General features: G+C 38.0%; 1 protein-coding gene across 1 annotated transcript in view; it reads right to left on the bottom strand.

Annotated features, from left to right (window-relative positions):
* LOC135479707 (peripheral plasma membrane protein CASK-like) overlaps positions 1-19,553 on the bottom strand; it is a 154,955-nt gene that overhangs the window by 47,498 nt on the left and 87,904 nt on the right. Inside the window, exons 3-4 of the mRNA XM_064759610.1 lie at positions 16,340-16,417; positions 5,830-5,916 (exon numbers count right to left, since the gene is read on the bottom strand). Of these exons, the coding sequence (XP_064615680.1) occupies positions 5,830-5,916; positions 16,340-16,417 (165 nt within the window). The remainder of the gene's footprint in view (positions 1-5,829; positions 5,917-16,339; positions 16,418-19,553) is intronic.

Raw genomic sequence — 19,553 nt, 5'->3', positions numbered from 1 at the left:
ATGCATTCTGTTTAAGAAACACAATTAATTCATGCATTTTAACTCCCACATACTCTATGCCATATTGGTGGAAGCCAAGTGATCTCCTATACACTGAATGCCATATTGGTGGAAGGTAAGTGATCTCCTACCTACTCTATGTCATGTTGGTTGAAGGTAAGTGATCTCCTACCTACTCTATGTCATGTTGGTCAAAGGTACATTGTAAGTGATCTCCCACATACTCTATGCCATATTGGTTGAAGCCAAGTGATCTCCTATACACTGAATGCCATATTGGTGGAAAGGTAAGTGATCTCCTACCTACTCTATGTCATGTTGGTGGAAGGTAAGTGATCTCCTACCTACTCTATGCCATGTTGGTCAAAGGTACATTGTAAGTGATCTCCTACACAATGAATGCCATATTGGTGGAAGGTAAGTGATCTCCTACACAATGAATGCCATAGTGGTGGAAGGTAAGTGATCTCTTACCTACTCTATGTCATGTTGGTGGAAGCCAACTGATCTCCTACCTACTCTATGTCATGTTGGTGGAAGGTAAGTGATCTCCTACCTACTCTATGTCATGTTGATGGAAGGTAAGTGATCTCCTACCTACTCTATGTCATGTTGGTTGAAGGTAAGTGATCTCCTACTTACTCTATGTCATGTTGGTTGAAGGTAAGTGATCTCCTACCTACTCTATGTCATGTTGGTCAAAGGTACATTGTAAGTGATCTCCTACATACTCTATGCCATATTGGTGGAAGGTAAGTGATCTCCTACACACTGAATGCCATATTGGTGGAAGGTAAGTGATCTCCTACCTACTCTATGTCATGTTGGTGGAAGGTAAGTGATCTCCTACCTACTCTATGTCATGGTGGAAGGTAAGTGATCTACCTACTCTATGTCATGTTGGTCAAAGGTACATTGTAAGTGATCTCCTACCTATTCTATGCCATATTGGTGGAAGGTAAGTGATCTCCTACACACTGAATGCCATAGTGGTGGAAGGTAAGTGATCTCCTACCTACTCTATGTCATGTTGGTTGAAGGTAAGTGATCTCCTACCTACTCTAAGTCATGTTGGTTGAAGGTAAGTGATCTCCTACTTACTCTATGTCATGTTGGTCAAAGGTACATTGTAAGTGATCTCCTACATACTCTATGCCATATTGGTGGAAGGTAAGTGATCTCCTACACACTGAATGCCATATTGGTGGAAGGTAAGTGATCTCCTACCTACTCTATGTCATGTTGGTGGAAGGTAAGTGATCTCCTACCTACTCTATGTCATGGTGGAAGGTAAGTCATCTCCTACCTACTCTATGCCATGTTGGTCAAAGGTACATTGTAAGTGATCTCCTACCTATTCTATGTCATATTGGTGGAAGGTAAGTGATCTCCTACACACTGAATGCCATAGTGGTGGAAGGTAAGTGATCTCCTACCTACTCTATGTCATGTTGGTGGAAGGTAAGTGATCTCCTACCTACTCTATGTCATGTTGGTTGAAGGTAAGTGATCTCCTACCTACTCTATGTCATGTTGGTGGAAGGTAAGTGATCTCCTACCTACTCTATGCCATGTTGGTCAAAGGTACATTGTAAGTGATCTCCTACATACTCTATGCCATATTGGTGGAAGGTAAGTGATCTCCTACATACTCTATGCCATATTGGTGGAAGGTAAGTGATCTCCTACATACTTTACGCCATATTGGTGGAGGGTAAGTGACGGTAAAGGATCTGAAACCATGGCACCGATCTAGACCAAGCCTGCCTCATTAGGAAACCAAAATTTTCAATGTTATGGATTCATAAACCAGTAGTTCTCACAAATCATAACAATTTTTGTAGAGTATTCATCATAATGGCTGCTATTACAGTGTTTTACAAAAAGGTAAATGTCATTATTGTCATTAATAATTCAAATATATATATATTATATTTCATTAAAAAAAAAAAAAACCCAAAGAATTTATCCAGACTTTGACACTTTGATTATATCAATCAATTTAGATAGTTGCTTAATTGATAAAAACATTTCCCTTTACTGTCTTAACACAAGAACAAGTCAACTCCCTTTTGGACATTTTCCTTTTGTTCACGGCCAAAACTGGCAATGCTTTCCTTCTTACGACATCTTATCTGGGCAGACTTTATCAGCCAGATGAGTATCAGGCAATTTTCTGCTAATTCTGCATGTGATGTAATTTTCCAGGAGAACAGATTAACATCGACAAGATAAATTGCATTCATGGAATGTTTTATGTGATGCAAATGCTAATGGTCAAACATCATGGGAATCAGGTCAAAGGTCATTAATGTTCATTCCTGGAAATGCATCCATAAACATCCCTGTGTGGTAAAATACAGGCTTGTCCCAGCCACAGTGAGAGGCGTGAACTTGGGGAATGATGCATGAAATCTGGACATTTAATCAATATGCCACAAAAACAGCCTTTTTTAACGATCTGAATTCAATTTATTCTTACAGTAAATCTCCAACAGTCTGTTCTGTATTACTACATGTACCTCTACACTTTTTTACAGCCTGAACCTCATGTATCACAAACACCAACAAACTTCCTAGGACAAGTACAGTTATAATGTTGGTCATCCTAGGATAATTGAACATAAAAAGCAAAATTAAAGGCACATTAACGACAATAAACATTTCTTCAAAACAGTTGAAAATTTTATTACATGTAAGTGCCAAAATGCAACCATTTGGGTGGAACTAGAGCTTATAAGAATGAGGAACTTTTCAACATGACTCTGAACATTAGTAACATTTAAAGGCAAACACCACACTAAAATGAAGTATGTATCAGATGAAAGACCATTAAAAACTGTCCAGGGAAACAGCTGGATTTAATTTTTTACAATTTTTTTTAACCTAGTAAAATGCTAGGCCTTTTCTGACCACAATGCCACTAGTGACATCACATGAGGTTTCTGCTACTTAGCACACATTAGACTGCTACATTTTATCATTCAAACTGCGCATACATACAGATCTATGAATGCAATCGCCGATTTGAACCTTAAACAAATTATTTCAGTCATAATGTATAGATGTGATGTAAATGATACCTTCTGGGTCACAACTGATAGATCACTATAGAATCTGAAGTGACACAATTTCACTTGATTAGAAAAATTCTAAATAAATAAATCCAACTATTTTCCTTGACAGTTTTTAATTGTTTTTCATCTGATACATACTTCATTTTAGAGTGGTCTTTGCCTCTAAGGCTTTATTCTGAAATTCCCTTTTCCCACCTAATTCAAATTCCTCTGCACCTTTGAGATGTTGACCCGCTACAGGTCAGCTATATCTATAGCTTGAAAGGGAGTGCATGATGATGTAAGTTGTGCATGGCCACATGAGTACCATAAAGCAAGATTACCATGCACACATCGGGTATATCTTAATCCACCTACACAATGTGAACTAGCTTAATTACCTGATCAATATATTATCTCGACTACTACATTATGGCATTCTGCACGATGATATCCATTTTCCTCAATTATACATGATAAAAACAAGTAAGTTTAGACAATTTATGTACCATGTTAAATTGTCAAACTTAAACATGGATCAAGCTGGTTTTCAAACCTTCGTCAAAGGAACCACAAATCGAATCTGCACGCAAACCTATTAAATTTAATTTAATACACTACTGAAAGCAGTTAATGCACACATTTAGACAACAACCAACAGGTCAGTGAAAACCACAGAATTCATCAAATATGCAACTCTTATGTATAGATCCAGTGTGCTCAAAATATCATCAATATCAGAAAATTATTCAACAAGTTATTGCAGCAAAACCAAAGTGTGATGAATGAATGAAAGAACAGACCGACCTAAATTAATATTCAATTTTGGCAAAAGCAGATCATAAAAAAGATCAAACCTTTGTATTTAGACAACTATTCCCATGCCTGTATTTTGTCCACTTGTAGTTAAAATCAAACCATGCACTTATAAAAAGACTTATAAAAGCCTACAATAGATAGTACAAAAAAAAATCCATGTAGGCCAGAGGTGAATTGTTTATTATCTGAATATATCCGACAAATGGGACAGTACTGGCATTAGACGCCCCAGTGGGTAACATGAACACACAGTTAAACACTGGTACCATGGAGGCTGCCCCTGGAGCAGTGAATTACCCTGCCAAGACAAAACACCATTATTAACAGCTAGCTGAAGCTTGTGGGTAACACACATCTCAATGTCTGCATACAACAGAGGATTGTGCAACCGTGCTTATGATTCCCCCCAAAACAGGCCAGATTTCTGTCAGCAAAACACTAGAGAGCAGGAAGCGGGTTGGGCTCTGCCAGAGCACAAGGGCTTTAAAACAACAGGCACATGATCAATGTGCTGATGGCTAGAAGAGCTCAACAGGCAGGCTTATTGGTTCAGGTTACAGCAATGGTTACATAAGAGAAAAGGGCTACCACCAGACTGTTTACAATGTGGCTGGATGGCCAGCAAGTACAGACAAAGCCAGGGGACATTTTGATAGCAAGCAACTATACATATGCAGCTCATATTCACACATTTTAATAGGTATCTATGTTGCCAGGGATTGAGAGCAAACTGCATCATGTAAAAGGCAGGTTTGAAACTAAACTACATGTAGGTGCGTTGACCAACAGACCTGTTACATGGAAAATCCATGCATTTGTAACATTCTCCCGACGAATTATTTTGAAAAAGTGACATCATGAGGCTAAAAGAAGCCTAATGTTTATTAATTTCATTGGTGCTTAACACTTCACTCAAGAACTTTTCACCTGTATGAGCATTTTATGAGTGGAAAACAGTAATCATTGTAAAAAAACTTTTGGCAAACTTTAAACAAACATAATATACGCATCCAAAGATGTCATTTATGTAGATGGCAAGTCTTCTCCTGGAGACTTCATGTAAGACTACACAATGGCCCCAAGAAAAGCAGAGCCAAGGGTTCCTTGTCCAAGGCCAAGACTGAATCTGCACAACAATCAACGCTGAAGATCCTTAATCATCTTAAATATATACATTATAGAAATGCTGCCATTATGCCACAACATGTATAACTATCTGATAGGCTGACACAACCACAGCCACTTACCGTGATCTTTACAGTATAGACACAGATGACTACATCCGAATGTTTATATAGTGTAAAGCCCACAAATTGGCACTAATTACATACCTTTTAATACAAAATCATTTCTCTCATCAAAAGAGCACCACAAAAAATATAAACAAACAGAAATAAAAAGGCTCCCAGGCAAAGCTATTTTGCATAAATGCAAAACCAAATTTGCCTGCAAATAATTTTTGAAAGGTAAAATCAGCTGGTAAGCAAGAAGAGGTGCACATACATTACGTGCATGGTGAAAATATAGTACAAAATTAAGCCATGTGAATTTAATTAACAAAGAGGGGTCATCAACGGTTAATTGCCTTCAGTTGCTCAACAGAACCTTTAAAGATTTGGAACTTACATTCAATTTACACATTGTACATAATTAACAGAGCAATAGCTAATGTACACCAACATGCATCAGTGAAAAATAACCTGTATTTCTATAGATATACAAGAAGCTAAGATGGACATCTGTTTCTGACCTGGTGTCATCGGCTGAATGAGATTAAACTGCTTCTTGCATGATTATTGCATTCCAAAGTTTCTCACTGTTTAACTAAGGTGAAAATGATTTGCATATTTAATTACTGATTCACCTGTTTTCAAGGTGAAAATTCAACCAATGCATTACTTACTTGCATTATTGTCACTTATATAAGCACATGTAAACAGTGGGTTGTACTCACCACCACATGTGGCTGCAGCAGAATAGCCTGCAGTTCTTCACTCTCCGCAGACAAGTGTTCCGGCACATCCTGTACGGAGTGGATAACCTAAAAATAAGCAGCAGTTAGGACATGGTTAGAGAGCAAGGTAAACACACAGCGACACCCAACCCAACCCACCAAAACAAAACATCGTTTGCTGCGGAGGTATGATTTAGTGACATACTGTAATTTTCCAAATGTTCTGCGGTCTCAAAAGGCTGACATCAAGTTAAACAAGTCACAAAATGATGACGTATCCTTAATGCCCCCTCCCCCCTAAAACCTTAATCCATGGTACTCACATCACTGAAATTTAGAATCACCTTTTGATAAGTCTTTGACAAAGGAATTGTTACTGTCTGACTGAAAATACATGTACAAATGTACATCTTCAGGGGGTCATCATGACACTTCTTAATTTTTATCTGACATGTTGAGTGCTATACCAAGTATAAGGAACTGTGTTAACAAATGAGCTCTCAATTCTGTGAAGACAAGATGCCATCTTGATACAACAATAACTTTGGGAATGCTTCCCAAAAAGCACATGCTTGCACATTTTTACATGTTTGTTCACCATACCATTTAAAAAGTTTCAGTAAAATCTGACAAGTATGTATTAGGTGTTGCATCCATAAGAAACAGATGCAGATGTCTACAGAAAAACAGAATATCTGATCACTCATTTTACATGTACACCATCACAAATATTCATTTTCAGGGAGATAAAAATATTTCAAGAATATTGGCATTACAGAATATATTTCATTTTATTTATTCAACCAGAAGCTGTATATTTGGTGTACAAATTCATTTCAGGGCAGAAAAGAAATACCCAGGGGTTACATTATCCCTTTTGGCTGAACTTTATTTAATTTTTTAGCTATACTTAATTTAGGCCTATTAAAGAAAGTGCTGACTGATTCTTAACAAATACATACAGCTAATACCAGAAGATTTTATGGACTATGTCATAATGTTTATCAGGAAATAGATTTGAGAAAAAAATAAACAAAAAGCTTCACTCGTGCTGCAAAATGTTACTTTTAATTGGGTTTCCATTTAAATTCATCACAGTTCAAGGTTACACACCCCGAGGACAGGAAAACTTTACATCCTAATTTGAAAAAACAAAACTTCCATATTGTACAAATCATTCTGCCATTTCTTCTTGTAATTTTATTTCTTGAAAAATCATATCATACAGATTTATAAATCATATTTGAATGTAAAAAGATATCCACAAGAGCAATAACAAGCTTTCACAGTTTTATTTGGCCCAGTTGGTGAGACATCCTGGCTGGCAAAAGTCATAATGATGGCTACAAGCTCGGCCGACCTTTTTTTTAATACAATAACAGAGTCTTGTGAACTGCTGACAGAAGTAAAATGAAATCCCAAAAAGGCCATACAATGGAGCAATGTCCACTATTTTAAAAACAAAACAAAGGCCTTGAGAAAAGTAAGAGTATGTAAATCTTAGGCCCAGTGTTTGTCAGGTAACACTTAGTGTGTGCTACCTGTAGAGGCATGAGAGTCACAGATTCCTTTTGCTACAGTAACATATACACAAGTCTGTGTTTCTTCTTTTCCATTCCTACAAAGCCGATCCGACTCCATGTCATTGTAAGCACCCAATTTTATTAACCCTTTTTTGCACCTGTAAGAACGCTTTCATTCAGCAATGCAATCATGATTGTCTCTTATCATTCAGGTTGGAAATCGCTTTCTGAGAAACAACCATGCCTTCAGCCAAGCCTTCTAACATTCTTTAATGGAAAATGTCAGCTGCAGTCAGTGTGCTCTGTCGTTTCCGCTGAAAATAGCACATCGGACAAAAGGAATCCTTAAAAACCACTCTTAATAACACGCTGTCAATTGTGATAAATGGAAGTGTACAAATTCTGGCTGACACCCAAAGTCAAGTTTGTAAAGGATTTCCAGGCAGTGTGATCTTTGCTATCTTGACAGAATATTAAATAGTACAATCATTGAATTAATCGACACAAGTCAATTAAAACTTGACAGATTAATTATTAGTTAATGATTTTCTAAACCTGTATGCAATAAACACGCTGCAAGTTGTGTCCTATACACAGAACGACAGCACCATTTTTGTTCATTATGCCCCGTTTTTCATGTGTATGAAAATGCTGTGAATCAGATCAACCAAGCCAAACAGAGTTGTTCCCCTTGAAAAAAACACCAGCGTACAAAAATACTGCTAGATGCACTTCAAAAACAATAAATACCTTACGCTCTGTGTTCATCAGGGTATTTCAAAGATTATCATGACCCGACTTGGTATAGATCCTTAGATCTAGCCACTCAGCCATAATAGTGCCCTGACCACCATAATGCATGCAGACTTTCACATGAGCCAAAGCCATTCAGTTAGGAAAGGCTTCAAGAGAATACATGTATGCATGGTAAGATCATCTATATACAGTACCTCAATGCGTAAGTTTATCAGAAATACTGAAAAAATAAAATCTATAGTCTTTTTTAACTTTAGAACTCCACTTGGGGTAATAATTTATTTAATCTTTTATCTCTGTTTTTTTTATTTAATACCATTTTTTTTATATTTAATACCAGTATTATCGTCAGTTGAAGACCACTTTTTTTCCACGAGTATGGAGAAGACCATTTTTCAATTACTTGCATATGTTACACTTGTAAAAGTTCATCATAAACTTGCCAAAGGTTTGCTGTTTACTTTGGGCACTTTGGTTTCCTTCACTTATAAATCACCACAGGGTAGATAAGCGATAAATTCACCAGTATGGTATTAAATAAGAAAAACAAACCATAAAGGATTAGTGTCCAGAATTAGTATTTATTCATGATTAGATATCCCTGTATATATTGTCAAACTGAGTATAAAACAATAATGAAAAAGTGTACATTAATCTAAGTACTTGGCACTTAAAATCACTAGATAATGAGGCTGGCTTTATGCATTTTCCTGCCAACACTAGTTAGTCTTCTCTGAATTATGTCATACATAATTCAACCTTTACAAGCTGTCAAAGCTCAGTGTTTAAAAAAGTTACAATAGTGACAGCAAGTGTATCAAATTTCCCCACGAAATGGTTAGCTGTTCTGCATATGGTTGTAAGATCTAGAACAGGTCGTCGAAAAATCATGAAGTCAGATTTTTCACGTTTCCAGCTGAACTGGCCCTCAGGAAGGCATAAATTTACAGCACAAGATTGAATAATTTTAATGTTCTCTGCATTAAATACAACTGAAACCTATGAGGGGAATGCAGCCGAATTTCCACAATGGCACCTCCACTCAGTAGTTATAAAATACTACTAACTGAACGGAAAACTACTAAATACCAAATCTCTGTACACTAACGGGAACTAATCCAAATCTTACATGTATTTATATTGTACACTAATGGGTAGACCCCTACATGTATATATAGACATAAGCTATTCCGAATGCTGAAAATAACACGTACGGGTAGAAGTCATCGCATATAGGTATGAATTTAGAATCCCTCAGGAAATAGAGGGTTGTTGTGAAATGGACAGAGCAAAAGGATGGTAAATATATATTAAATCTTAAGATAAACACATGAAATGTACAGTGTAACACAGTATAAATCTATAGCTTAAATCTCCTGGACAACGATCAAATTCTAAAAATCTGTCTGAAATCTAAGAATATGAAGCCTGATCAAAGATAACAGTGTCATAAACTGGAACTTTAAACGTCACCAAATATGGGATCAAATTGTTACGGCAGTATATTTGCTCCTGGGTAGCTAGAATCTATCTCAAAAATGACGTCGTTTTGATGCGAATTCCCAGATGATCTAAACTTGGGTTGGCCATCTATGACGTTACCCACTACTGGGCATACTGGGCAGCCAACTGGAGATCAGTTAGGGCAGGGCTAGGGCTAATTCCATTGTTTTTGGTGGTTTTATAGTCAGCATTACGTCTCTCAGAAGCCCTCCCGGTAACATGATGAATAAACAGGTCATAATCTTTATAGCTGCATCCTTGAGATTGGAAGACAATTAAGCACCTTTAACCACTTGGGTCCCCGTGACCGACAGGCGAGCGTTTTAAACACTTGGGTCACAGCTAGATCATTTCCTGCTGGTGCCATGATCTGTATGCATTTCAGAAGCAGAGATAATCATAAGATATTACTTTTAGTGATGAAACAGTTATTTTCCCAGATGAAATGATCCAAACATCAAAGCATCTTTCTAAGATCAACAGAGCTTTCATATTCAAGTAAAATGAGAAACACAGTCATGGGGAAAAATTTAGATTAGCTACAGTAGTTAGAGTTCATTTCATGTCTGTTTTGTACTCTTCCATTATATATGAGCCATACATGTATATTAGAATTCATGTAGAGGCCTCTGTGGCTTAGTGGTTAGCTCGCTAGCACAGCACAATGACCCAGGAGACTCGCCAATTGACTGGCTCACACTCACGCTGGCTTCCTCTCTGGTTGCACATGCAATGATCTGACAGCAACCGGAGGTTGGTCATGGGCTAGGCCCCGTTTCCTTCACAGTGCTGGTTACAACTATATAAGTAAAATATTCTTAACATAAGTACAGTGTTGAACACCAATCAAATAAATCAAACAAACAGTAATCGTACATCAAGGACTATACATATCTGTACATGTTTCAGTATTCCATTTCCACTTACCTGTTGTGCGAGTATCCAGTATAAATGTTAGTCTGTGTATTTGTTTGTTCAGGGATTATAAATGTGGCTTACTTTCAACATTAATTTAGCCAGAAGTCATATCTGCCTGCAGCTGACAGGTCCCAAGGCTGACATACAGTCCCAATGCTGACATACAGTCCCAATGCTGACTTACAGTCTCAAGGCTGACATACAGTCCCAAGGCTGGCATACAGTCCCAAGGATGACACAGAGTCCCAATGCTGACATACAGTCCCAAGGCTGACATACAGTCCCAATGCTGACATACAGTCCCACCACCCCATACACCAGACCTCACTGATGTTTGTCATCATTCTCATGAATTTTTCTTAACACGATAGATGTCAGTATTAGGGCTGGAGGAAATACACCAGAGAGGAGTCCCAGACCAGTATTCTGACACAGAGCTCTGACCAGTGCTTAAATATTTGTTTTTTTTTTTACCCTAGTACCTAATGATGAGTACACCCAGTACCCATTCTCACCAAATTATCACGTCTCAATCTGGCATCTTTTGGTGTACAGTCTGAGTTCTGAGTCTAAGTTTAACAAGATATAGAATGTTTCAACCTAAGATTTATTTATTTATTTGATTGGTGTTTTACGCTGTATTCAAGAATATTTTACTTATACGACGGCGGCCAGCATTATGGTGGGAGAAAATCGGGCAGAGCTCATTAACAGGTTCCTGGCAGACCTCCCCATGTACAGCCGGAGAGGAAGCCAGCATGGGCTGGACTTGAACTGACAGTGACCGCACTGGTGACAAGCTCCTGCGTCATTACGCTGCGCTAGCGCTCTGACCATCTGAGCCACGGGGGCCCCTCAACCTATAAACAGGGAGAGCTATTGTAGCCAGTAAGAATGCTCCCCTGTTAAGGCTATATCCTCTTTTGATAATAATTCTACAAATGGATACAGTCAAGGTATGTGTCCTCAATTATCTAGGAAAGAGAGCCACTGACATTGTAAAGGTGGGTAATATCCTTGCGAAACCATGTGACCAACAATCAAGAAACTGATCACTGATTGCCAGGATGCTTTGATAGTGTTTGGCAGCACACTCAAAGATATCCACTCACTTATACACGTATATATACTGTTTGCTTAATGAGGAAGGGGGAACTGAAATGTCGGAAATATTTTAACAATTTCCAAAACTACGGATTTCTCACATGTGAGGAAGAGCAAACCCAATAAAGTACCATATTGCTGCAAGGTAATTTCCGATTGTGTGTCTACCCTTTTTATTCAATCTTTCCACAAGTTCCCCTGGAACTGTTTAAAGCCTATTTTGATGACATTCATTGGCCTTTGATGATTAAATTTTCGAAGAAGCCATGATGATAGCAAACCCAACGAAGCATAAATTAAATATCACCACATTAAAAAAAAATCAAGATGGTCCAAATGCATTCAAAAAAGTCTTTAAATACATGAAAAGATTATGGTCTACTTGATATATGTACTTCAGCAATACTGCAGGTATATTATGGCAAGTGAACAGGTTGAAGAAATATGGTAAGCTATTCAAAGACAAGCATCTTCACCAGGTTCACCTACCCGGCAAAACTGCTCACGTTCTAAATAAAATCAGTATTCATGGAAAACATCTGAATGTCTCAACTGAAGCAAGCTCTCAAACTGGGAAGCAAACAGTCTTCCATAAAAAGTATCTATTTTTACTGCCATTATTATAGACTTTGATACCTTTCCTGAGTGAAAAACAATACCATGCATAACATTCTTTGTGTATAGATCAAGACTCATTATTAGTTTTAATGGGCCATGAAATAATCTGACATAGGAATTCCATGAGCAGGTAATTTTGTGTCAATTTTTAATAATTTGATTAATATATTTATTTGATCAGTGTTCTACGCCATACTCAAAATTTCAGTTACAGGACAGCAGTTAGCATTACAGTGGGAGGAAACCAGTCAGAGCTCATGGACAGCCACCACCATCTGCAGGTTGCGAGCAGACTTTAATATCCATGTGTGACCAGAGAGGAAGCCAGCATGAGCTGGACTTCAGAGCCACCACAGGAGGTGAGAAGCTCTTGACTCACTGTGCTGTGGTGCCGCACTATTTACTATATATGGTTTTTATGTATATTGTATGTATGTATGTATGTATGTATGTATGTATGTATGTATGTATATGTTTAGGGTTTTGGGTCAAACTTACAAATTTTTCAGTCCCATGACGATGAGGAGTCATTAGGTGTGTCTACACTGCTGCCACTGAAGTATCAGTGCTCTGGACACCAGGCAGGACACTTCACCCAGTCACACTATACTGGGCCATTGAACCAGTCCTGTTTCCTTGCTCTAACCTCTTAGCGCTGGGCGCCAAACCGAGGCAGCAACAAGTACCATTTTTATAGTCTCTGGAATGGCCTGACCCTGGTTTAATCCCAGGTCTCGAGTTCATGGTATCAGTATGGCTTTTTAAAGGGAATTCTTACTGTATCCTGGTAATCCCAATCTGCTATGGTGCTCAGCGCTGTGCATGTGAATGGAATATTCTAAGATCATGCAATTATATTATCATCTCACAATGTTTGTACCAACTTCCACACTTTTTTCAATCTATTCAAAGGAGGAAATTAATAAGAGCTAGCTCATCACAAGTGCTCTCCCTTTATCCAGTTTATCGCAGAACCAGATGCGTCAGGGCTGAACTTTCAACTGATGCATTGAGAAATGGTTTATTGATTGAACTATCTTGAAGGTGTGCAAGCAAGGATATGTGAAGCCACAGATTAGACTGCTTTTCACATCAACAGGCGCAAAAGCCAGCCAATCAAATAATCTTCTCTCCGTCTCCCATGGCACGCAAATAAAACAGACATCAACTAGAGATGGCCCTATCTCGACATGGAGACTTGGTGACGTGATGATGTAATTCTTGCTGGCCAAGGATGAGTTATTAAACACTTGGTGGGAGCGAAGCGCCTCTAAATGCCGTCAAGGTTGGCTAGACTTTTGCCCCTTGATGATAAGAGGCTATTGATTGGCTGCAGATAATTGCGTATCAACAGTGCTGGGTTCTGCCATCCAATCAGCCTCGGTTTCCCGTACGAATAAACCTCGTTACGGAGTGAAGTGGAAATGTATGTCACCGTTGATGTAGAGAGAGCATAAAGCACTCTGTACTCATCATCACAACTTCAAAGCTCCCAATCATTCTCGATACCTCTGAGGCAAAAATGGAATGACAGGAAATGCTGGGATGTTATGTGCCTTACTGCTTGATGTAATGATCTACAGGTACACATGGAAAAGGCCTAATGGAGGGTTTTACACTTTGGGTAAAATTCATCACGTACTTTCCACATATAATTATGTATTTACAGCTGGGTTATTAAAAATACATCATGAAATCCTCATTCATACGTGGGAAGGTCTGTCAGCAACCTGCGGATGGTCGTGGGTTTCCCCTGGGCTCTGCCCGGTTTCCTCCCACCATAATGCTGGCCGCTGTCGCGTAAGTGAAATATTCTTGAGTACGGCGTAAAACACTAATCAAATAAATAAATAAATAAATGAAATCCTCATTACAAATCAATTTTAAGAAATTTCTCCCCATGTGGTACAAGCCATACAAATAGTACTTTATTTGATAGTTAGTTGTGTAAATTCACCTTTGTCAGCTCTGGAGATCTTAAAGCATTGTATTATCATTTATTACTTATATACTCGTGAAATATCCGGATTTTCTTCACTGATAAAAGTGTTATATCACATCTTATATATCACTTTTATTATTACATAGAGGATATTGCAACACAAGAATATCATAATCAACACTGCTCAAGATTTGTGTCTCAAGGGTTATCATTTCCACCTTTAATGAGATTAAATTATTCTATTTATTATTTACATTTTGACAGTATGATGATTTCATGCATTTGATAATTTTTATCTTGAATGTTTTAGCTGCAGGCCTTCACAGACTGTGACGTCATGTCTTGTTGTGAAACGCACTAATGATAAAGTTAACTAAACCAATTATGACGTCTTCCTGCTGAAATCCGGACAGAATGTCATAAAATAAAATGCTTCTTTCTTGATGTCTGGCTGTGAAACATCAAAATTTATGTCAATAAAGTTAATTTAGCAATGTACTTTGTTTGTGCTAGATGATATAGCCAAAAACTGACCAAAATTTGTAATACATGTACATACATACATACATAATTTTCAGCATCATGATAGTGAATTGTCAGTTCATGCTGGCTTCCTCTCTGGTCGTATGTGAGAAGGTCTGTCAGCAACCTGCAGATGGTTGTGGGTTTCCCCCAGGCTGTGCCTGGTTTCCACAAAATCATAATGCTGGCCGCCGTCGTATAAGTGAAATATTCCTCAGTACAGGGTAAAACACCAATCAAATAAATAAATAATGAATTGTGTCTTCTAATAATGAGACTGTCATTTTATAAAGCATGTAGATGTTTAAATGATGTAAAAGTTATACAATAAGTTCCACTGGAGTTGCACGGACTGGGTGTAATTATGAAATAATTACCTGACAGTAATTAAGCTTACGCATGCAAAAGTTCAGAAGATAGGCAAGATGTATGGAAAGTTATGTCAAAATCATCGCAGTAGTTTGGGAGGAGATGCATGGACAAAATCGTGTATACAGACAGACAGACAGACGGAACGTACAGGGTGATTCCAGTATATCCTGACCTACCTACCTTTAAGGGAGGTATAATTATTTTGGTGGCCATCTTTAGTTTATCAACATTCCAGCATTGCTTATATTTCACTTGACAAAAATACCAAACTTTCTGTGTATCACTGATAAGTTGAGTCTTAAGAATAAAGGTTCAAATTTAAAGCTCTGATTGGTCAATAATTTGGCAGCAAGTCTTAAATTACTGAAAATCAAAACGTTCTCAGATTTCACCTTAAACCACTAAAATGCATTTAAGTCCAAACGTGCTAATTTTATCACTGCGGAGTAGCATTATTACATTGATTATATATTTATGAATACTTGTGCACCTTATATTGGATTAGTATTATATGCTGTCTCTGAATGATGCCATGCAACCTGTGAAGCTGACTTTTAATTAGCCCACCTGAGTGCTTGTGGGTTTAACGTCTCACTTAACAATTTTTAGTCATATGACGACGAAAGAGTCTTTAGAGTGCATGTAATGTGCCTCCTTGTTGCAGGACAGATTTCCACCGTTCTCTTATCTAGTCTTGCTTCACTGAAACGACTTATCAAAGGCAAGTAAGCTGCCCCACCCAAACCATTACACTGACATGAGTCAACTAGTTGTTGCACTATTCCCTTAATGCTGAACGGCAAGCGAGGAAGCTACAACTTCCTCTTTTGGGGTCTAAACCTGGATCTACCGCCCCTGAAGCGGACCCTCTACCCACTGAGACATTGGGACAGGTTAGCCCACAAGAACAGTTCATACTGGTTTTATTAGTGATGGGTTTATTGATTTGACTGGTGTTTTACGCCATACTTAAGAATATTTCACTTATCCACTAGCCGCCAGCATTATGGTGTGGGGGTGGGGGTGGGATTGTGGGTGTTGGAACAGGGCAGAGTCAAGGGATTAAGCAATAGCTATTCCATGTATATCTGACATTATACACGAACTGTGTACTCGATATCTGATAATTACTAGGTTATCTTTCCCTTAAAATGGCTAGCACATAACCCCTATTATTAAGTGTTTTATACATTTATGTATCAAAATGTATACTAGGAATCACATATAAGAATTAAAAACAAGATAACAGTACCTCGGTTGCTCTCTCGATAGCATCTAGATCGGTGTTGTAGGCTGCTGGGGATGGCCTAGCATTAATCTTGTCATACAACTGCAAAAAAAGAAAATACAATGTTTATTTATTAGTTTTAACAATCGCAGCATGTCATTGTCCAACCATCCAATTGTGCACTGTGCTTTACAGTGTACATGTACCTGTGCCTAACATACAGTAAGCCTGTTGTGTCTGGAAGCTACATTTACACACAAACCATTCCCATTACAACATCTCTGTCCATCTGCGCACCAATACATCTCTGTCCATCTGCGCACCACAATATCTCTGTCCATCTGTGCACCACTACATCTCCGTCCATCTGTGCACCACTACATCCCTGTCCATCTGAGCACCACTACATCTCTGTCCATCTGTGCACCACTATATCTGTCCATCTGTGCACCACTACATCTCTGTCCATCTGTGCACCACTACATCTCTGTCCATCTATGCACCACTACATCTCTGTCCATCTGTGCACCACTACATCTCTGTCCATCTGTGCACCACTACATCTCTGTCTATCTGTGCACCACTATCATGACTTTATATGGATAGCTAGAATCAAGAGTCAGTCCTGAGTAATGGAAAAGTTACATGCACTATGATGCAAATTCAGCCTTTTCAATTTGTTTGTACGACTGATTCATCGCATGTGTGACCTTGGCCAGCGGTCAAGAATAAGGGTATAAAAAACACCATGCTGATGACATCACTTGTTAAGCAGACGTCACAGTATACAGGCTGACCAGCTAAACCCCACATGCTGAATCCAGAGTCAGGAAGCTAAGAATAACATTTTTTAATGTCTTGGACACATGGCCGGAATGAACTTGGGGAACAGGTACATACAAGAGGAACATAGTTTTTAATTCTTATACTGCGGTCTACTTTTTGCTAGTCTAATGAAGCAGTTTACATTATACAGATTATCAACTTTCAAAGAGGTTGTGAACCTGAAAAAAGTCCAACAATAATATTGTTTTTACAGCGATCAAAAATCCATGTATCCATTAAAATAAAAGTCAAAAACTAAAAAAACCCCCCAAAAAAAAAACGAAAACAAATAATTTGGACTGAAATGGAAAGTCAATTCATTAAAACAAAGGAAGTGTAACAACTGCAAAGTTACAATAGAACTGACCTTTACATCATATTCAACGGCACAGCATTCACTACACCATTCTACTTGTGCGTCATACGAACCTCTTGCTCACAAGGGGTAAAAACAGACCCAAATTGCCACGACCATCTTTTTCTGAGGTCATCATGATATGACTGAAAAACTGTTAAGTACGACGTTAAACCCCAAGCACTCACTCACTCTTTTTCTGAGGTACTTGGTAATTCTATAAATCAATTTTCAATCTGAAATTCCGACAAGGTCATATGATACGCTACACGTATGTTAGAGCAAATTAGGGATCATGATGCTGCGCCATTCCTACCCCCCACACACACGTGGCTAAAAAGCAAAATAGGGTTTGGGTGATGCGAGTGTAAAAAGCTGCATTCTCAAGTTATAGAAATAACATGCACTGATTGGTTAAAATTGATAACATGGTGGCCCTTAGATTTTCTCAATTTATGCAATTTTGCTCTGATATCTCAGTTATGCCATATCGCAAAACTAAAAATGGTATGCTCTTTAAACCTTATGTGCAATACTTTATCGATGCATTTGTTCTAGTCTCATGTCCTTTCTTTGAACTATATATAGGTATATATACATAAGGTTTCATACTTAACATTTTTTCAGTCATATTACAATGAGTCATTAGGTGTGTATGTGTATACAGTGTCTTCTTGAGGCAGGGCGAGCCTGTGCAGCTGCCACTAAAGTATCATGCCAAAGACACCAGACATGACACCCTACCCAGTCACATTATGCTGACGAGTCAACCAGTCATGTTTTCTTGCTATAACCTCTGCGTGCTGACAGCCATGCGAGGCAGCACCAAGTGCCATTTTTAAAGTCCTCTTGGTATGACCCAACCCAGGTTTGATCCCGGGTCTCCCGACTTCGAGGCAGGTATTCTAACCATTAGGCACTAAAGTGGTCTACTCTTAACTACTACAGCATGTCATAATACATGTATGATAAGTCAAAAACCAAAAACTGATAAGTTCTTAAAGCCCCTGTCATTGAACTTTAAATAAAATTTGATTAAATTCAGAACAACATTTCTTGAGAAATATTGAATGGAAAAGGATATTAGCTGCAACAATGTCAAAACAGTGACAAGCAGACAGATAAATAAACAGAAGAGCTTGATCAATTCCCATGGTCAGTTGAAGAATTACAGTGATGAGGATGGGGTGATTTGGTACATTTGTTCTTGACACATTGTCTGGACAGGCTCACGGTGGATGACCTTGACCAGTCTTCCAATGTACAATATTGTACCTTTGCTGTAGGCATAGGCCAGGTAAATTAAAAGAAGTACGTGTATATACATGTACATACTGTAGATAATTTGTATATCAAAATCACTACTGCTTAAATTATAAAGACAAATGTAAACATGTACATGAATACGTAAATGTATATGCTGGGATCCTCGATGTATATGAACCATCATACCCTAATTCCTCAACAATTTCGCAAACAAGACAATTTCAGTGCAATTTTAGTGCCTTTACAGTTTGATTTTGGAGACAAAAACTACACTGGTGTGACTGATTGGATTGGCCAATTTCAGGGCTTCACAACAAGCATAATTTTATCAGTCTACACAGACTAATGCATACCTTCAGAACATGCTTGAATAATCCTCTTGTAAACGTGCGAAAAATTACAGTAAATGTATAGTTCCATGTATAAGTACATTGTATACCTGTATCTTGACAGAATAATTGGTACGTATTAAAAGCCAAAGTTTCACTTTTTTGATTTATTTGAATAGCGTTATGTGCCATACATAATCTAAAGAATATATCACATTTATAATGGCTACATCCTGTCTACAGAAACAACAAAGCCACCAATTTCACACACCTGACAAACAAACTGATTCACTGACTAGCTGGCATTTAACAGCATCCATCCAATTTCCTTGCTGAAGTAAAACACTTGTCTTTTGTAAACAATGCCTCTTCATCATTTACGTGCACAACGACAATTACACAACTGAAGATTATGAACAACTTCAGAACATATCAGGCTGCTAACTCATACGAAAGATCTGCC

The sequence above is a fragment of the Liolophura sinensis genome, chromosome 12 (genome assembly GCF_032854445.1).
Source record: "Liolophura sinensis isolate JHLJ2023 chromosome 12, CUHK_Ljap_v2, whole genome shotgun sequence".
Lineage (NCBI taxonomy): Eukaryota > Metazoa > Mollusca > Polyplacophora > Chitonida > Chitonidae > Liolophura > Liolophura sinensis.
This window is presented reverse-complemented; position numbering and strand designations above follow the sequence as displayed.